Source organism: Stegodyphus dumicola, chromosome 12, assembly GCF_044657685.1.
Source record: "Stegodyphus dumicola isolate Sdum_Otavi_A_Nest chromosome 12, ASM4465768v1".
NCBI lineage: Eukaryota > Metazoa > Arthropoda > Arachnida > Araneae > Eresidae > Stegodyphus > Stegodyphus dumicola.
In genome coordinates, this window is record NC_140779.1 from 14,813,865 (window position 1) to 14,830,316 (window position 16,452).

General features: G+C 32.0%; 1 protein-coding gene across 7 annotated transcripts in view; it reads left to right on the forward strand.

The window, feature by feature from the left end:
• Positions 1-16,452, forward strand: part of LOC118184066 (uncharacterized) — a 135,292-nt gene that overhangs the window by 80,515 nt on the left and 38,325 nt on the right. For 3 of the 7 annotated variants that reach the window (XM_035353708.2, XM_035353705.2, XM_035353707.2), the window contains exons 8-12: positions 3,958-4,064; positions 6,603-6,644; positions 7,039-7,083; positions 7,464-7,555; positions 9,614-9,776. In XM_035353708.2, the coding sequence (XP_035209599.1) occupies positions 3,958-4,064; positions 6,603-6,644; positions 7,039-7,083; positions 7,464-7,555; positions 9,614-9,776 (449 nt within the window). The remainder of the gene's footprint in view (positions 1-3,957; positions 4,065-6,602; positions 6,645-7,038; positions 7,084-7,463; positions 7,556-9,613; positions 9,777-16,452) is intronic. The other 4 variants (XM_035353709.2, XM_035353711.2, XM_035353706.2 and 1 more) reach the window with 3 other exon arrangements.

Here is a 16,452-nt window from a genome sequence, read left to right on the forward strand (position 1 = left end):
CTTTATATGTGGTAGAATCATTGGCAAGCATGAGGAGACTTAGGTTTTGTGTTGCTGAGGAGTTTGGAATTGATAAAAGTGTTGTTCCTTGAGCTTGTCAAGTTTTCGTATGACAGGTACAGCTGTAAGAGAGGTTGTTGGTGGTTGGGGGGAAAAAGTGAGATGATGACTGATGACCGATATATTGTCTTGCTGGCGAAAAGACATTGAAACCAAACAGTAACATTGCTCAGGGGGTTGTATACAGCAATGAGACAACAGGTGTCCCAGTTTACTACTGCCAGGCAACTTCATAAAGGTGGCTTTATTCATGAATGGCACATAGTATTGAAAGCAGCACAGTTTACAGCAGGGTCAAGAAAGCAAAGACTGAACACCTCATCAATAGTCGCATGCTCTTTACTGATAAGGGTTATTTTAGTCTGATAAATATGTCTCGGTGATAGTTGATGTAGAGAGAAAGGTAAAGACATGTTTTCATTCCACTAATAACAAGGAAAGAGATCATTGGGGCAGCATTATGAGGAATGGAACAACAGAGCTCCACATGCACCTTTTCTGGGCTGCCATTGATTGACTTCTTTTATGGACGACGATGCACAGTCACACAGGACTCATGTTGTTCAGGATCTCCTGGAATTTGAATATATCTACAGAATGTATTGGTGTGCTTCCTTTGATTTAAACCCCATTGAACATATGTGGGGTGCTTTGGTGAGGTGCCTGACGCATAGCATTGCCCTCCAGAGAACATCAGACAACTGAAACAGATGTCTTGAGGAATAGGAACTTTTACCTCAAGAACTGTTGGATAATCTGGTATTGAATATTGACAGATCGTACAAGTTAATAGAGGTCATACCCATTACAGTTAATAGAGGTCATACCCCTTGCTAAGGCTCTTTGGTTTGTTGCTCTCTCCCGTGCCCAGATTTGGTATCAATGTCATTCTGTTCATAAAGCCTTTTTCTGTTTGTTCCATACTGTATGCCTCCTATTCATTTTTTGCTACTATGCTTTCCCCATCCTTTAAGTACATTGAGCCTTTAATATGAATTTCATGTCTCCCAATTGATTATTTTTTGTAGAATTATCAGCCAAAATCAGAAAAATTGCATAAGTATTGCATACTGGTGTATTTTGGAGGTACAAAAAATTATAAAAAGGATTAATATTGGGTTAAGGCAAAGCATATTATGACTGTCTTTCTGATCGGAGGAAACCTTTGTGGAGGACTTTTTGGAAGAAATTGACTTATACGATAAACCACAAAATTGCTTATGCAACCAGATGGTTTGGCAACATTTTAACCCGTGTCAAGTTACCAAACTTAAGGAGTTTTATTCTCTCAGCTAGTGGATCATATGCATAAAAGAAAGGGTTTTATAATGCAGAATACTAAGCAGAACATTGGCCACATTTTGGATGCATCGAAGAATATGACAGATAGAATTTAACATAAATTCTCACTGGGAATTTCTACTGGCAGTAAGTTGCCAGTAAATATCTTTTTTGTTATGACTGTGCATACAACCTTTGTTTTTTTTTTATAGTACACTCAGTCATGTATTAGTTTCAATTAGTATTCTAAGGATTTTTTTAAAATTTTATTTTGATGTGTTTTGCATTTATTTTTGTAATGGGTATGTGATATTAGCCTGGTAATGAAACAGATGCTTTCCACATTTGGAAAGGTTAAGAATGTTCTGATTTTTATGCTGTGAATTTATACACAGCATAAAAATACTGTGTGCAGTATTAAAGGAGATATTAATGGAAATGTTAACACTGAAAAATGCAGATGGCAAAAATAAGAGTAGAAAAAAAGTTTGAAGGAATGCGGATTTCCTTAATGCAGTCATGCAGTTTATTTACTGGTGATTCAAGGGGATAAACTCAACTAAATTTAGCCAAGACTTGTCTTTGATCAACAAAATTGTCATAGACTGAAATAATTATTTTTGAAAAATTAACTCACTTTTCCAAAATGGAGGAGGAATTCAAGACATTGGTATCCAAATTGTATCAATTACTTTGCAACAACCAGAGTTCCTGATAGGGTTTGATGCATAAGTATTTAATAATTTCATAGGGAACTATATTGGATGTTACAGTAAAAGCCCAACTATCCCACATTCAACTAACTGGAAAAGTTTTATAACTTCATTTTTTTTTTTTTTTTTTTTTTAAATATCACTTCCAGAAACTTGAGCAAATGGGAGACTTGTTAAGCCATTAAAAAATATAGATAGAACTCTTGAAATCCATCTGATAGCTTCTAAAATGTGACAAGAATTACACAGTTCTCTTGCAGAGCCGTTGTATTCTATTCACATTTGAGAATAACAAACATGCGTCTCAAACAAAGGCATCTTATTATTTTTCTGTTGTAAATGGGATACATGTACCGTATATACCCGCGTATAAGTTGAGATATTTTGGACAAAAAAAAAAGACTTCAAAGTGGGGGTGTCGACTTATACGTGGGGCTATAAAAAATGAAAAGAATCGAAAGTTCAAAAATTTCTTTATATAATGCAGTTGTTTTCTTTCCGTGCTCAAATTGGATGACTTATCAAATAAGTCACTTACTTGAAGTAATTTCATGACTTAAATTATGTGATGAACTAATCACAGAGTTTCATACTTTAACTAGAGTACGTTTCGATCAAACCAAAGAATTTTCGGCCCCCGAACAACCGATCAATATCGAGCAATAAAAAAGTTTCGCCAACACACCAAGAAAAGAGAAATGCAGATAGTCATTTTTAAAGATCGTCCGTTGATCATTTTTAAAAGAAAAACTTTACCGAAAAACATTGTGTTTCCATCAGGTGTGCTGGTTCGCACCCATGAAAAGGGATGGATGGATGCTGACGAAACAGTCGATTGGCTTAAAAATGTGTGGGATAAAAGACCAGGAGCAGCTTTCAAAAAACCTTCGCTTTTAGTATACGATTCTTTTCGTGGACACTTCTCTAAAGCAGTGGCAAAAGTGACAAAACACCTAAAAACGACTGTGGCCGTAATTCCGGGAGGATTAACATCCGTCATTCAACCCCTAGATGTCTGCCTCAATAAGCCCTTCAAAGTAAATGTTAGAAAATATTGGGCAGAGTGGATTAGTTCCGGTCGAGCAACATTTACAAAGGGAGGCAACATTAAAAAGCCCGATATTACATTAATTGCTCAGTGGGTTAAAGATGCTTGGAACGAAATACCCTCTGAAATGATTATAAAATCATTTAAAAAATGTTGTATTAGCAACGAACTAGACGGCACGGAAGATGATGCTGTTTTTGAAAGTGAAAATGACGACGAAGGCTCTAGTAGTGATTGTAACAATACAGAGTTCGAGACTGAAAATATGTATGATGACGAGCCAATGACGGCAGAAGAGTTCTATGAAATGTTTGGCGAATCTGACCATGAATCGGACGTTGAAGAATTTTGATTTTGTTTATTTACCAAGGTACTTTTTATCGTATATTAACTTTTTTTCCTCAGATGATTTTGAATAAATGTAGTACTTAAAAAAATTTTTTTCGAAGTTTCTCGATTGATTTCGAAAGTGGGGGGTCGGCTTATACGCGGGTTTCTTATTTTCTATGAATTTTTTATGTCGAAGTGGGGGGGGGGGGGTCAACTTGTACGCGGTATCGACTTATACGCGAGTATATACGGTATAGGTCCCAGTAGGCTGTAAATTTTATGGCATATTTTTTACCTAATGGTAATGAAAGAGTTAAATTAGAGAATGTTGATATTTATATGTGCTGTTTAATAATTTTTTAATGTTGCAAATTAATTTTTAATTCTAGGATTAACACTATATTGTTTTAAATTTAATGAAACTATTAAAATTGTGCAACAGTAATTGTATAATTTTGTGCCAAAGCATTAGTCTTGCAAGGAAATTGTTAATTGCAATTTATTTATTAAATAATTATTTTTCAGAAAAATATTTTGATATGAATAAAAAACATGCTCGAGATGCTCTAGATATCTACAAAAAATTTCTGATTAGAATGGATAGAGTTGCTGAATTCTTGAAAGTTGCTGAGGTAAACTTTTCATTGAATTCTTTAGAGCTTTAATGTTTTCCACTTTTAATCTAAAGAGACTGTTTCATTTCTGTAATATCATGCACCATATATATATCTATTTAAAGAAAAGGTAGATGCAGACGTCGCGGCGCTCAATGAACTGGAAGTTGATCTGTCAGCACTATCCTTGCACTATCCAGGGCAGATGTTTTTATTTTATTCAGCTTATAATTCCTTACTAAATGTAGTATTTCATCTGTGTGTACTCCGTCTTTGATATGATTTAAATCAAACTCCTCGTCATTATAAATATCACGAATACACATCGAATAGTTTTCTGGTTGCAATTTTCTAATTTCGACTATGCGTAATGTATGCTTTGCACATGCGCGCGTTGAAAGAAATGTTTAATAAAGTAAAGAAATAAATATTAAGCTAGTTTTTTTTTTGTAAATTTTGATACCCGTTAGATCATAATTGCTCTTTATTTCATAAATTACGGTTTCATATTTTTAATTTTATAATTTTGGCATGCCATCTTGCCAGATTTAAATTGATGATCTATAATCCGGAATCGGCGAAGTCCCGATGAGTCCAGATTAAAGACTTTTGACTGTTTTACATTTTACTGGTCTAAAAATGAATTGATCAAAACTCCATTTTAGCAATCTTTTTTATCATAAAAACCTCATTTTTATTGTACTTACATCTTTTTATTATGTGTTTACTCAAAACATTAAATTTTGTGCATTCATTTTTTATTTTATTCTTTATTTTGTGAAAGTAAACAATTTTTAGAAAGTAAAACTTGCATTTATTCCCCCCCCCCCTAATAAAACGCATAACTATGAGCGCCTGTGTGAAAAACCGTGGCACTGGGAAATGAATCTTGTATGTTTTCCATGGAAGTTAAGGGGTTAAAGTAAAGTTATTTAGAATGCTTTTGTGTATTTGGAAGAGAAAGACAATTCAGTGTTTTTAATAGCCCTCCTAGAAAGTTGCTACAAAGCAAGCACAACCCATATTTATCAAAGTAAACTGACAACAGAATTAAAAAAGATATCGTCTGAAATTATTACTTATATGTTGCTCAAGTGATTTTTATATAATAGGATAGTCTAATCTTAAGCATTGGTTGATATTTCATTTAAAGCTTTGACAGTAATAGAATATTACCCTAATATAAAGTTCTGAAACTTGTTTCGTTGTTTAATTTTTATTTTATGTTCAATATATTTTAAACATTCAAGAATACATTGTCTATAAAAGTAAAAACACTATTGCTTGGTTAATTGTTTTTCATCTTTGGTTGGGTTTTGATTTCATTGAAGTTTATACATTGAAGTTTGTTTTGGTAAAATACTTTACTCTTTTGGTAAAATACTTTACCAAAATAGAAAAATTAAATAAATAAAGAAAGAATTTTACCCTGGTAAAATACTTTATCAAAACAGAAATGTAAGGTAAGGATTTCCATTTGATCCCTAAATGTATCGGGTCAGTCCATAAGTTCGTGCACATTAAGAGTATGCGTGGAATTCACTATGACACATTTACTAAAATAATTTTGAACCTTTTGAAACTTGTTATCGTTTGACTAACATATTATTCAGTTCATCACCAACTTTCGTAAATATCGAACACATTTAATACCCATAGAAGATGAATATAGATAACCAGTACAAACATGCTGTGCTACATTCTTTTATTTTCATGTGATGAATCTGCCAGGCAATAAAAATTAATAGTGTACGTGGTGAGCACACTATTAGTGTAAGAACTGCCCAGAAATGGTTAAAAAAAAATTTAAAGTTGGAAAAAGCAGCATTGATGATGAATCCCATTTCAAGACGTTTTGAACTGTTAGAACCAAATCAAACGATTAATTCAAAAGTTTATTGTGAACAACTTTGCTGTCTAAACTCAGAATTGATCAAAAAATGCTCATGATTTGTGAATATCAAGAAAGTGTTGTTTCTTGATAATGCTAGACCGCTTATGACTCGAACAACGCTGCAAAAAATTAGTGAATTTAATTGGGAGCTTTTGCCGCATCCTGCTTACTCCCCAGATATTGCCCCAAGTGATTTTCACTTATTTCGTGCCTTACAAAATTTTTTAATGGGAAAAAAATCAAATTATAAACAGGATGTACACAATGAACTTTCAAGTTTTTTTGCATCAAAACCAGAGTCTTTCTACAGCAATGGCATAAAAAAGCTGCCTGTAAGATGGCGAAACATCATAGATAATGGAGGAAAATATATAATTGATTAAAATGTTAAATTGTGTTTTTTTATATTTAAAAATTTACCAAAAAATGCACACGAATTTATGGGCTGACCCAATATATGAAATTAATACTGTTTTGTATATATATATATATATATATATATATATATATATTTCTGTTATATTATTTCCAAACATTCAGTTTTGTAATAAAATATTTGTCAATAACTTTTAAATGTATTTCATCAGTTTTCTATCCATGTACTTTCTCTTAAAAGTTTGTTTCTGATTTTTGTTAGAGCTAATGTGTAAAATCTTTTTCAGAACATTGGTATCAATAAAGGTGACATACCTGATTTAACTAAGGTAAGGTTAATTTTTTAAAGAATAATACATTGCTCATCCCAAGATGCATTTTCTGTTAAATTTGAAATATCTACATTAATGCAAACATTAAAGATGCTTATCAACAATAAAGCTTAGCCTTCTTTTTAAAATACTGTGTATTTTTACCATAAGTTGAGCCATTTTGACATTTCATATTTTAATATTTAATTTGCTGTTAATATATCCCCTAACAACATTTATGTTTCACACTGCTTAATGTTTTAGTCAATCTAATGTTTAGTTGAAATTTCTTCTTTTTTTTTTTTTAATTATACGTTAAGTTTTAATTTTTGGAAATTAATCTAATTTTTATTGCATGCTTCCCGAAAATTTATTATTTTATTTTTTGGAACTCCTTTTTTCACTATTTTAGTTGGCACAACGTTGTGGGAATCTCCCTATCTTTAGTTCTAAGCATGTGAGTCATTTATTTTTCTTTTTAGTTTTTATATGGGGTGTTGAATTTCCTTTTAAAATTAGCATTTGAATACTTTTTTGGCCCAGATTCCTTTCCTTTTTAAATCTAATACTAAAATTTAAAAATATTAATTTTTCATTTAAAAATTGCGCTAACACAAGGAGCATGAATTTTTCTTTGCGTATTTTTCATTACCTTTAAATTTCTTCAAATTAGTACTGAATGTACTGGATCTTGCTACTTGCACAAATCATTTTATTGTGTTTAATTACTAAAGTAATTTTTTAAAAATTTTAATGTTTTTCTAAATAGGATAAAATTGGATGCAATGTGTATTAAAATGATAAAATTTATGCCGATATTTTTTATCTTTTATGAAGGCTCCCAGTAGTCTTCTGGAAGCCCTAGAGCAACATTTAGCCACCTTAGAGGGAAGGAAAGGTTCTACATCAGCTGCATCTGCTGCTGCAAGGTATAACGCTTATTAGTTTGTCATTATCTCGATTTTCTTGCATTAATGCATTTAAAAGTAAATTTTTATTGAGTTCAAGCATAGTTAGATCAATTCTGCTCTGTTTTACAATTTTTATATTTTCCCTTTTAATGATTCCTCAGTGCTTGTTCCTGTTACCTTGTTTTATTTTCCTGCTTTGAATTTTACAAATATAATATATTTAACGATGTTGTTGTAAAATACAGAAATATTCTTGGAAACATCATTCATAATCATTTTTCTTGTAGTTACACATTCATGTGATTTTTAAAAATTATATATTTATGCATTCTTTTTCGTGCCTCTGCCTGAAAGGCATGTCACACTGCACGTATAGTTTGATTTACTAATTCTTTGAAATATCTTTATTTTTAATCAAGATATTTATGCATCTTTTTTCGGGCCTCTGCCTGAAAGGCAGTGTAACAATGCACGTATTCTGCATGTTTAACTGGATTTAAAGCTCTCTGAAATTTTTTATTTTTAAAGGGAATACTGAATATTATGAGTGGTGGCTGTTAAAGTTTTTATATAATTAACAGTGAGGAAAATTCTGCCTGGACTTGATTGAAATAAAATTTACATTTAAATCTGTTTTTGTTAGTCATGTAGTATTTAGTCACATTGCTGATTTATGTGGAAGATACACATGTGATAATAAAAGGCTTTGTTTTGGGTTGAAGTTGTTAATTTTAAGAATGAAGAAAATGGCGAGAATTTATGTGGAAACTGAGTTATGGAATAATGAGAACTTTTATCTTTGGTTGGAATTGTTTATATGTCTTAAGGATAGTTTTTAACTTCATGGCAATATATATTTATTTATAAGCTTATAAGCTATTTTTCATTTATAAGCTTTATCGTGGTTTCTATTTTATACATTCAGTCAGATCTTGTGTATAGATTCTAGTCCATTACATGTTTTACTGTTTGCCAGTAAATTATACATCATTATCACTTGGCTACAAGTAAAGAAATTTTTTTTAAATCTCCAAGACAGAAATATGCGAGTTATACTTTTTAAAAAATGTTAATGCTTGTAATTTTACTAAAAATGTATGTGGTAAATATTAATGAAATTTTGCATATTAATGCAGAATTTAATAAATTAAAAGTATAATACAGTAGTCAACTAAAAAAGGGGGAAATAGTTTGAGCTGATCATGTAGTTTAAAACTTCATTGCTTAAGATTCTGATGTTGATTTCTACAGATTGAATATTAATTTAAACTAAAACTACATCTCTTCTCTCCTTAAAATTAACTCTCGAGTATGTTATTCTAAAAAGTTGAATACAAATTGGATGGTGAGATGGGGGTCCTTATCAACTTATTCTCGGAAATGAAAGTACTACTGATTTGATTTTGGATAACTTAGTAATTCTGTGCTGTGAATAATTTTTATTTATATGTGCCATTGTAAAATTTTATAGTAAAGGCATGTAATGATTGATCAGATTTGCATAAGGTTCTTTCCTACACATTTGTTTGCTAGACTGTGACTCTTCATATCTATGTTAATTACTTATTGTTTCAGACATTTTTTAATGTTTTTCATTACTATTGAAGTAAGCTTAATTCTGAAAAAGGACTCTTTTCTGTTTTTAAAATGTTTTTGAATAACTCATAATAAGTATATTCAGATTAATAAATGACAATCAAAAACTTGTGGGATTTGTATGGTTGTGTGGAGAGAGATCAGAAGTTGTTAGCTTGTGTAATCTTGGTTGGTCGTATAAATCACTATCACTTATTCCAAAAATTTATTTCCACATTATTAAAATAATTTCAGATGTTAATTTAACCTTATCTTTCATTATAGTGATTCACTCTTATTAAAAAGTAAATTTTTTTATGTTAAGCATGTAATGCATGATTGCATGGTTATGTTATTTAGTAATACATTTTATTTAATTTTGTTTTATTGCATGCTTCTTGTTTATTTATGCTTTTTCTTCCCCACTCCTGGTTTTTATCCTTGCCTGCAACTTTATTCAATTTGCATCTTACCTGCTGTATCGTAATAACTTAAAAAAAGAGCTACAAACTTGCGAAATGCTGTATCTGCTTTATCACATACGAGCAATGCGTTCAGCAGTGCTGGAGAGAATTCAATGCAACAGGAAGTAAATGGGGTCAAAGTAGATGAAAATGTAAGGAAGGCTGTTGAAGAAGAAGCAGAAGTTATGAATCAGCTTAAGGTAAATTTGCAATAAACCTTCATTATACATAAATAAGAAATATTATTTAGTTTTAATGCATTTTTGTATGATATAAACTTTTATAATAATACCATTAAATTAAAAGTGCATACTTAAATGTGTGTATTAAGGCAAGATACCCTCACAATTAATTGGTAGGACCTTGCATTGTACAGTACTAAAAGAAAATATTTTCTGAATATGCTTGTCCTTAGTAATGAGTACTTAATAGTAAAATTATAAAATACAGCCATCACATATAAAAATATAATTCACAATTATCTTCTAAGTTCAAATTGTGCGTTATGGATTGTTATATTTTGTGAATGAAAATTATTTTAGGTGTGATGTGTTATGTAAAATTTTATATTCCATTTTGTATTTTAAAGCTGTAACTTGAAATTTAGAATTTGAGCATTATTTCTCAAATTCAACAGTTGATTAGCAGTAATTCAAAAGATACATTTAAAAAAATTAGAACTTGATTCTCTTTGCTTGAAATAATAAATTATGTATAAATAATTTAAAAGTGAAGTATTAGAAAGAAAAGTTTTTAAATCATGAAATCTTGAGATTTCTGAAAAAGGAGTATAACTACTTGCTTATTTAACCATGAAGGCTTTTTCATTTCAAGACGAACATTTAATTCAAACAAGTTACACGGACGTTTTCATTTAAAGACATTGTGGTAGAAAATTATGCTATGAAACACTGTTAGGTAAAAGATGTAAAAATAATATCTAGTGTTGCAGAGTATTATTTTGTGATTTTCCAAATTTCAAAATGCTGTTTCCTGAACCCACAGATGATTTATTCCCAGAACAAAAATATAAAATAGACAGATATGTATGAAATCTTAATTTGTGAAGTACTTATGAGTTTCCTTTATTTAAATTATATAATATATCTGAGAGTACTGTTATGAAATCCCTGTGAAGTTTGTAGTTTGTGAAATGGATTAAGTGTATTTATTGAGTCACTTAAAAATTTCATGTAAATATGTTTTTGTTATATACATAAGGCATTAATAGATAACTGCTTACTATTCAAATTGTCCACAGTCTTCAGAAGTCTGTTCCATGATAATACAGTGCATAATTACATTCTCCTTGAACAACTATGATTGGCATCAAGCATAAAAGGTTGATTCAGAAGTCAAACAACAAAAATCAGCGTTATACCTACAAAATTTTCACAGGACTAGTTTCGATGGTTTTACCGAACCATCATCTTCAGCTGCAAAACCGCAAATGAACAAGATAGGAAATAATGATTAGATAAGATAAGAAAGCCTGAACAAGAATAAGCAAGTGGCGCCATCTGTTGGCGAAACCAGAACTAAAACATAATTTCTCTAAAAGCCGAAGGCAAATTTGGATTGGAATTAGGATCGTTAACTAGAACAGAAAGATTTTTATGAATGTGAAATGCCTCTAGAAAATCCAGTTTTCCAATGGAAGATGTCTTTTGAATAATTTTGGCAGCAGAAAAATTGAAAGTGTGATTTTCGGACCAGCAATGTTGAGTAACAGAAGACTTCTGTGTTTCCTTTTTTCTAACATATGCCTCATGTTCTTTGATGCGAAATTTTAAGGCTCTCTTAGTTTGGCCAATGTAAATTAAACCACACTGGCAAGGAATCCTATAAATACCCCAGGAATTCATATCCGGAATGGGGTCCTTGAGTATAGAAGTTGGAATTTATTGATGGGAGAATAAACAACCCGAAAGTTAAATTTCTGCAAAATATGTGCAACTTTATAGCTAATTGATGGAAAGAAGGAAACGACAACAGAATTTTTATAATCTCCTAAAATAAGAGTGTGGCTTTTAGTGTGTTCAGATGAGAATTTTTTAACTGCTTGATTAATAATGTTGGGTGAAAAGCCCCTGTCAATAGCTATTGCTTTTAAATAATTTAGTTCTTCATCAAGGGCTAGTTTGGAGGAGCAAACTTGAAGAGCACGGAAAACATAGGAATAAAATGAAGCTAACTTTTGTTTAGTCGGATGACATGATTTAAAGTGTGGTGGAAGGCAAACCGATGAAGGTTTACGGTAAACTGTAGTACTGAAGTTGGATGTGTTACGTGTGACCAGAATGTCAAGAAACGGAAGAGAATTGCAAGTCTCAAGTTCAAAAGTGAACTGAATAGCAGGATCAATAGAATTCATTGTTGAAAGAACTTTATTTAAATCATCGTTATTACCTTCAAACAGGGTAAAAGTATCGTCTACGTAGCGGAACCATGCCGGGAAGTTTAAAGTTTCAAACAATTTTGATTCATAATAATGCATGTAGATATCAGCCAGGATGGGACTGAGGGGGCTTCCCATGGCTAATCCCTCAGTTTGCTTGTAATATTTATTTTGGAAAACAAAATGTGTTTGTTTCAAACAGAGTGAGAGAAATTAGCTCCTCAATTTCGACGCAAGAGAAATGAAATTCGCGAAGTCTGGTTTCTAGACATCTTAATGCACCCTCCACTGGGACATTGGTGAATAATGATTTTACATCAAAAGAAACCATGAGTAAATTACTAGGAGAAATGTTTTTAACCTTTTTTACAAACTCTATTGAATTTTTTATGGTGTAAATGTTATTGTCTAATAGAGTGGAAAATCTAGAAACTAAATATTTAGCTAAAGGATACGAGGCAGTACCTAAATTTGATACAATAGGGCGGAAAGGAATACCACTTTTATGAATTTTGGGAAGAGCATATAATCTGGCACAATTCGCAACAGATGGGATAAGCGAATGTTTTAAGTTGCTTGAAATGATTTGCGAAGATTTGATCGCAGTTCTTATTTTGGATAAGTCCGAAGGTGAAGGATCTTTAGGGATCGGATTATATGGTCCTTCGTTTAAGAGTTTAGTGACACCATCGATGTAAGTGTTCTTATCCATGACGACTATCTGGCCACCTTTGTCGGCCTTTGAAATGATAATATCCGGGTTAGAATGCATTTCGCACATTGTAGCTCTTTCTCTCGCAGTTAGATTTGGTTTCAAAGGTTTATTATTGAATTTCACATTATGAGCGATAAGATGCCTAATCATTTCTTTCTGTGAATCTGAAACTTTACTGAACTTGAAAGCTTTTTCGATAGGAGCCAAACTCTTTGAAATGGAGGGTTTACAGGTTTGTGAGAAGTTAAAATTATATTTTAGAATTCTCTCTTGTTCTTCTGAAAGACTAACATTAGAAATATTAACTATTGGCTTGATGTTTACAATGGGAAGATTTTTTGAACTACTTGAACTGGAAGACTGTAAAAGAAGTTTTTCGAATTTAACTGCAAGGGTGTTTTTATGACGGTTAACTGCATTCTCCGTTCTAGACCAAGACTTTTGTTCAAGGGCAGTGAATTTTGGATATGATTTAGCAAGTTCCAGATGAAGCTTATAGAGTTCATGTTCAATTTTGGACAATTGTTGACGTGTATCCCTTATCACGGACCGAAGTAAGGCAAGCTTGCAATTTAACAGAATTCTTGAAACGCGACTCGAAGGTTTTTGATTAGATTTGATTTGAATAAAATTGGGGATCAATTTTTTACATTTACATTTAAGTAAAAAGTCGAGATGATTCAGGAATTTTTGCCGTTTCAGGCGTAAGAACAAGAAGTTCTTTCAGATCTTCTTTCAGAAGAACAAGAGAGAATTCTAAAATATAATTTTAACTTCTCACAAACCTGTAAACCCTCCATTTCAAAGAGTTTGGCTCCTATCGAAAAAGCTTTCAAGTTCAGTAAAGTTTCAGATTCACAGAAAGAAATGATTAGGCATCTTATCGCTCATAATGTGAAATTCAATAATAAACCTTTGAAACCAAATCTAACTGCGAGAGAAAGAGCTACAATGTGCGAAATGCATTCTAACCCGGATATTATCATTTCAAAGGCCGACAAAGGTGGCCAGATAGTCGTCATGGATAAGAACACTTACATCGATGGTGTCACTAAACTCTTAAACGAAGGACCATATAATCCGATCCCTAAAGATCCTTCACCTTCGGACTTATCCAAAATAAGAACTGCGATCAAATCTTCGCAAATCATTTCAAGCAACTTAAAACATTCGCTTATCCCATCTGTTGCGAATTGTGCCAGATTATATGCTCTTCCCAAAATTCATAAAAGTGGTATTCCTTTCCGCCCTATTGTATCAAATTTAGGTACTGCCTCGTATCCTTTAGCTAAATATTTAGTTTCTAGATTTTCCACTCTATTAGACAATAACATTTACACCATAAAAAATTCAATAGAGTTTGTAAAAAAGGTTAAAAACATTTCTCCTAGTAATTTACTCATGGTTTCTTTTGATGTAAAATCATTATTCACCAATGTCCCAGTGGAGGGTGCATTAAGATGTCTAGAAACCAGACTTCGCGAATTTCATTTCTCTTGCGTCGAAATTGAGGAGCTAATTTCTCTCACTCAACTCTGTTTGAAACAAACACATTTTGTTTTCCAAAATAAATATTACAAGTAAACTGAGGGATTAGCCATGGGAAGCCCCCTCAGTCCCATCCTGGCTGATATCTACATGCATTATTATGAATCAAAATTGTTTGAAACTTTAAACTTCCCAGCATGGTTCCGCTACGTAGACGATACTTTTACCCTGTTTGAAGGTAATAATGATGATTTAAATAAAGTTCTTTCAACAATGAATTCTATTGATCCTGCTATTCAGTTCACTTTTGAACTTGAGACTTGCAATTCTCTTCCGTTTCTCGACATTCTGGTCACACGTAACACATCCAACTTCAGTATTACAGTTTACCGTAAACCTTCATCGGTTTTGCCTTCCACCACACTTTAAATCATGTCATCCGACTAAACAAAAGTTAGCTTCATTTTATTCCTATGTTTTCCGTGCTCTTCAAGTTTGCTCCTCCAAACTAGCCCTTGATGAAGAACTAAATTATTTAAAAGCAATAGCTATTGACAGGGGCTTTTCACCCAACATTATTAATCAAGCAGTTAAAAAATTCTCATCTGAACACACTAAAAGCCACACTCTTATTTTAGGAGATTATAAAAATTCTGTTGTCGTTTCCTTCTTTCCATCAATTAGCTATAAAGTTGCACATATTTTGCAGAAATTTAACTTTCGGGTTGTTTATTCTCCCATCAATAAAATTCCAACTTCTATACTCAAGGACCCCATTCCGGATATGAATTCCTGGGGTATTTATAGGATTCCTTGCCAGTGTGGTTTAATTTACATTGGCCAAACTAAGAGAGCCTTAAAATTTCGCATCAAAGAACATGAGGCATATGTTAGAAAAAAGGAAACGCAGAAGTCTTCTGTTACTCAACATTGCTGGTCCGAAAATCACACTTTCAATTTTTCTGCTGCCAAAATTATTCAAAAAACATCTTTCATTGGAGAACTGGATTTTCTAGAGGCATTTCACATTCATAAAAATCTTTCTGTTCTAGTTAACGATCCTAATTCCAATCCAAATTTGCCTTCGGCTTTTAGAGAAATTATATTTTAGTTCTGGTTTCGCCAACAGATGGCGCCACTTGCTTATTCTTGTTCAGGCTTTCTTATCTTATCTAATCATTATTTCCTATCTTGTTCATTTGCGGTTTTGCAGCTGAAGATGATGGTTCGGTAAAACCATCGAAACTAGTCCTGTGAAAATTTTGTAGGTATAACGCTGATTTTTGTTGTTTGACTTCTGAATTAGTATTTATTCGGCGTGTTATTGTGTCTTAATAAAAGGTTGAGTTAAAATTTTTAACCTATCTTGAAGATTGAAGTTAAAATTTCCTTTAACAATCTGTTGCTTTCATTTGAGCCCCAAGATCAAGAATGTATAGTTACCAGTACTAATATTTTTTATGTTATACTGACCTGACAGTTAATAAGAATTTCTTAAGAATCTCTTTCTGCCAGAAGAAATCGCATTCCATGTAAATGGAGTTGCACAAATCACCACAGCTGGCAAACTTAGAGTTGTAGGAAAAGACCATGTGGCTTATAAATACATTTTAGGTTATCCTAAGTTTAGTGGCTATTGTGGTGCAATGTAACATAATATTTAGTCTGTTTTTCTTTTGTGACTAATAATTTAAGTGTGTACTCACATGTGCAATTTTTTTTGAGGGGGGGCAAAGGCTGTTGCAGATTTTCTTTGAAGTCAATAAAGCTCTGCCACACTTTGCAAATTATATGCAACATAAGTTGAAGCTTTGATTTCCAGGACAATGGGATTGGCAAAAAGGGATCTGTTGCATGGCCAACAAGAAGTTTTCACTAGACTTATTCTATTATTTTGCTTAAGTGAGGTTTATGATGAAAGAATTGATAATCTTGACTTCTTTGAAGAAAATATTACACAAGCTATGTTTTTTAAATGTATGCAAACATTTCAGTAGATATTCATTCTTGAGTGTGGATTAAAACTGAATAATGCTTTCTTTTTTTTGGACTGTGATTAATGGTGCATATATGAAACTTATTTTATTCATCTTTTTGAAGTACTAAATTAAATAGTTGCTCTTTCTATCCATTTCACATACCTTACAAAGACATCATAAAATCCCACAATTACCATAATTTCTAGAAGAAAAGCCACATCAGCATAAATGGTGCAATAAGTTAAATTGCACTTGCCATCACTGTGAACATTATAGATGCAAAATTTTGACCTGTC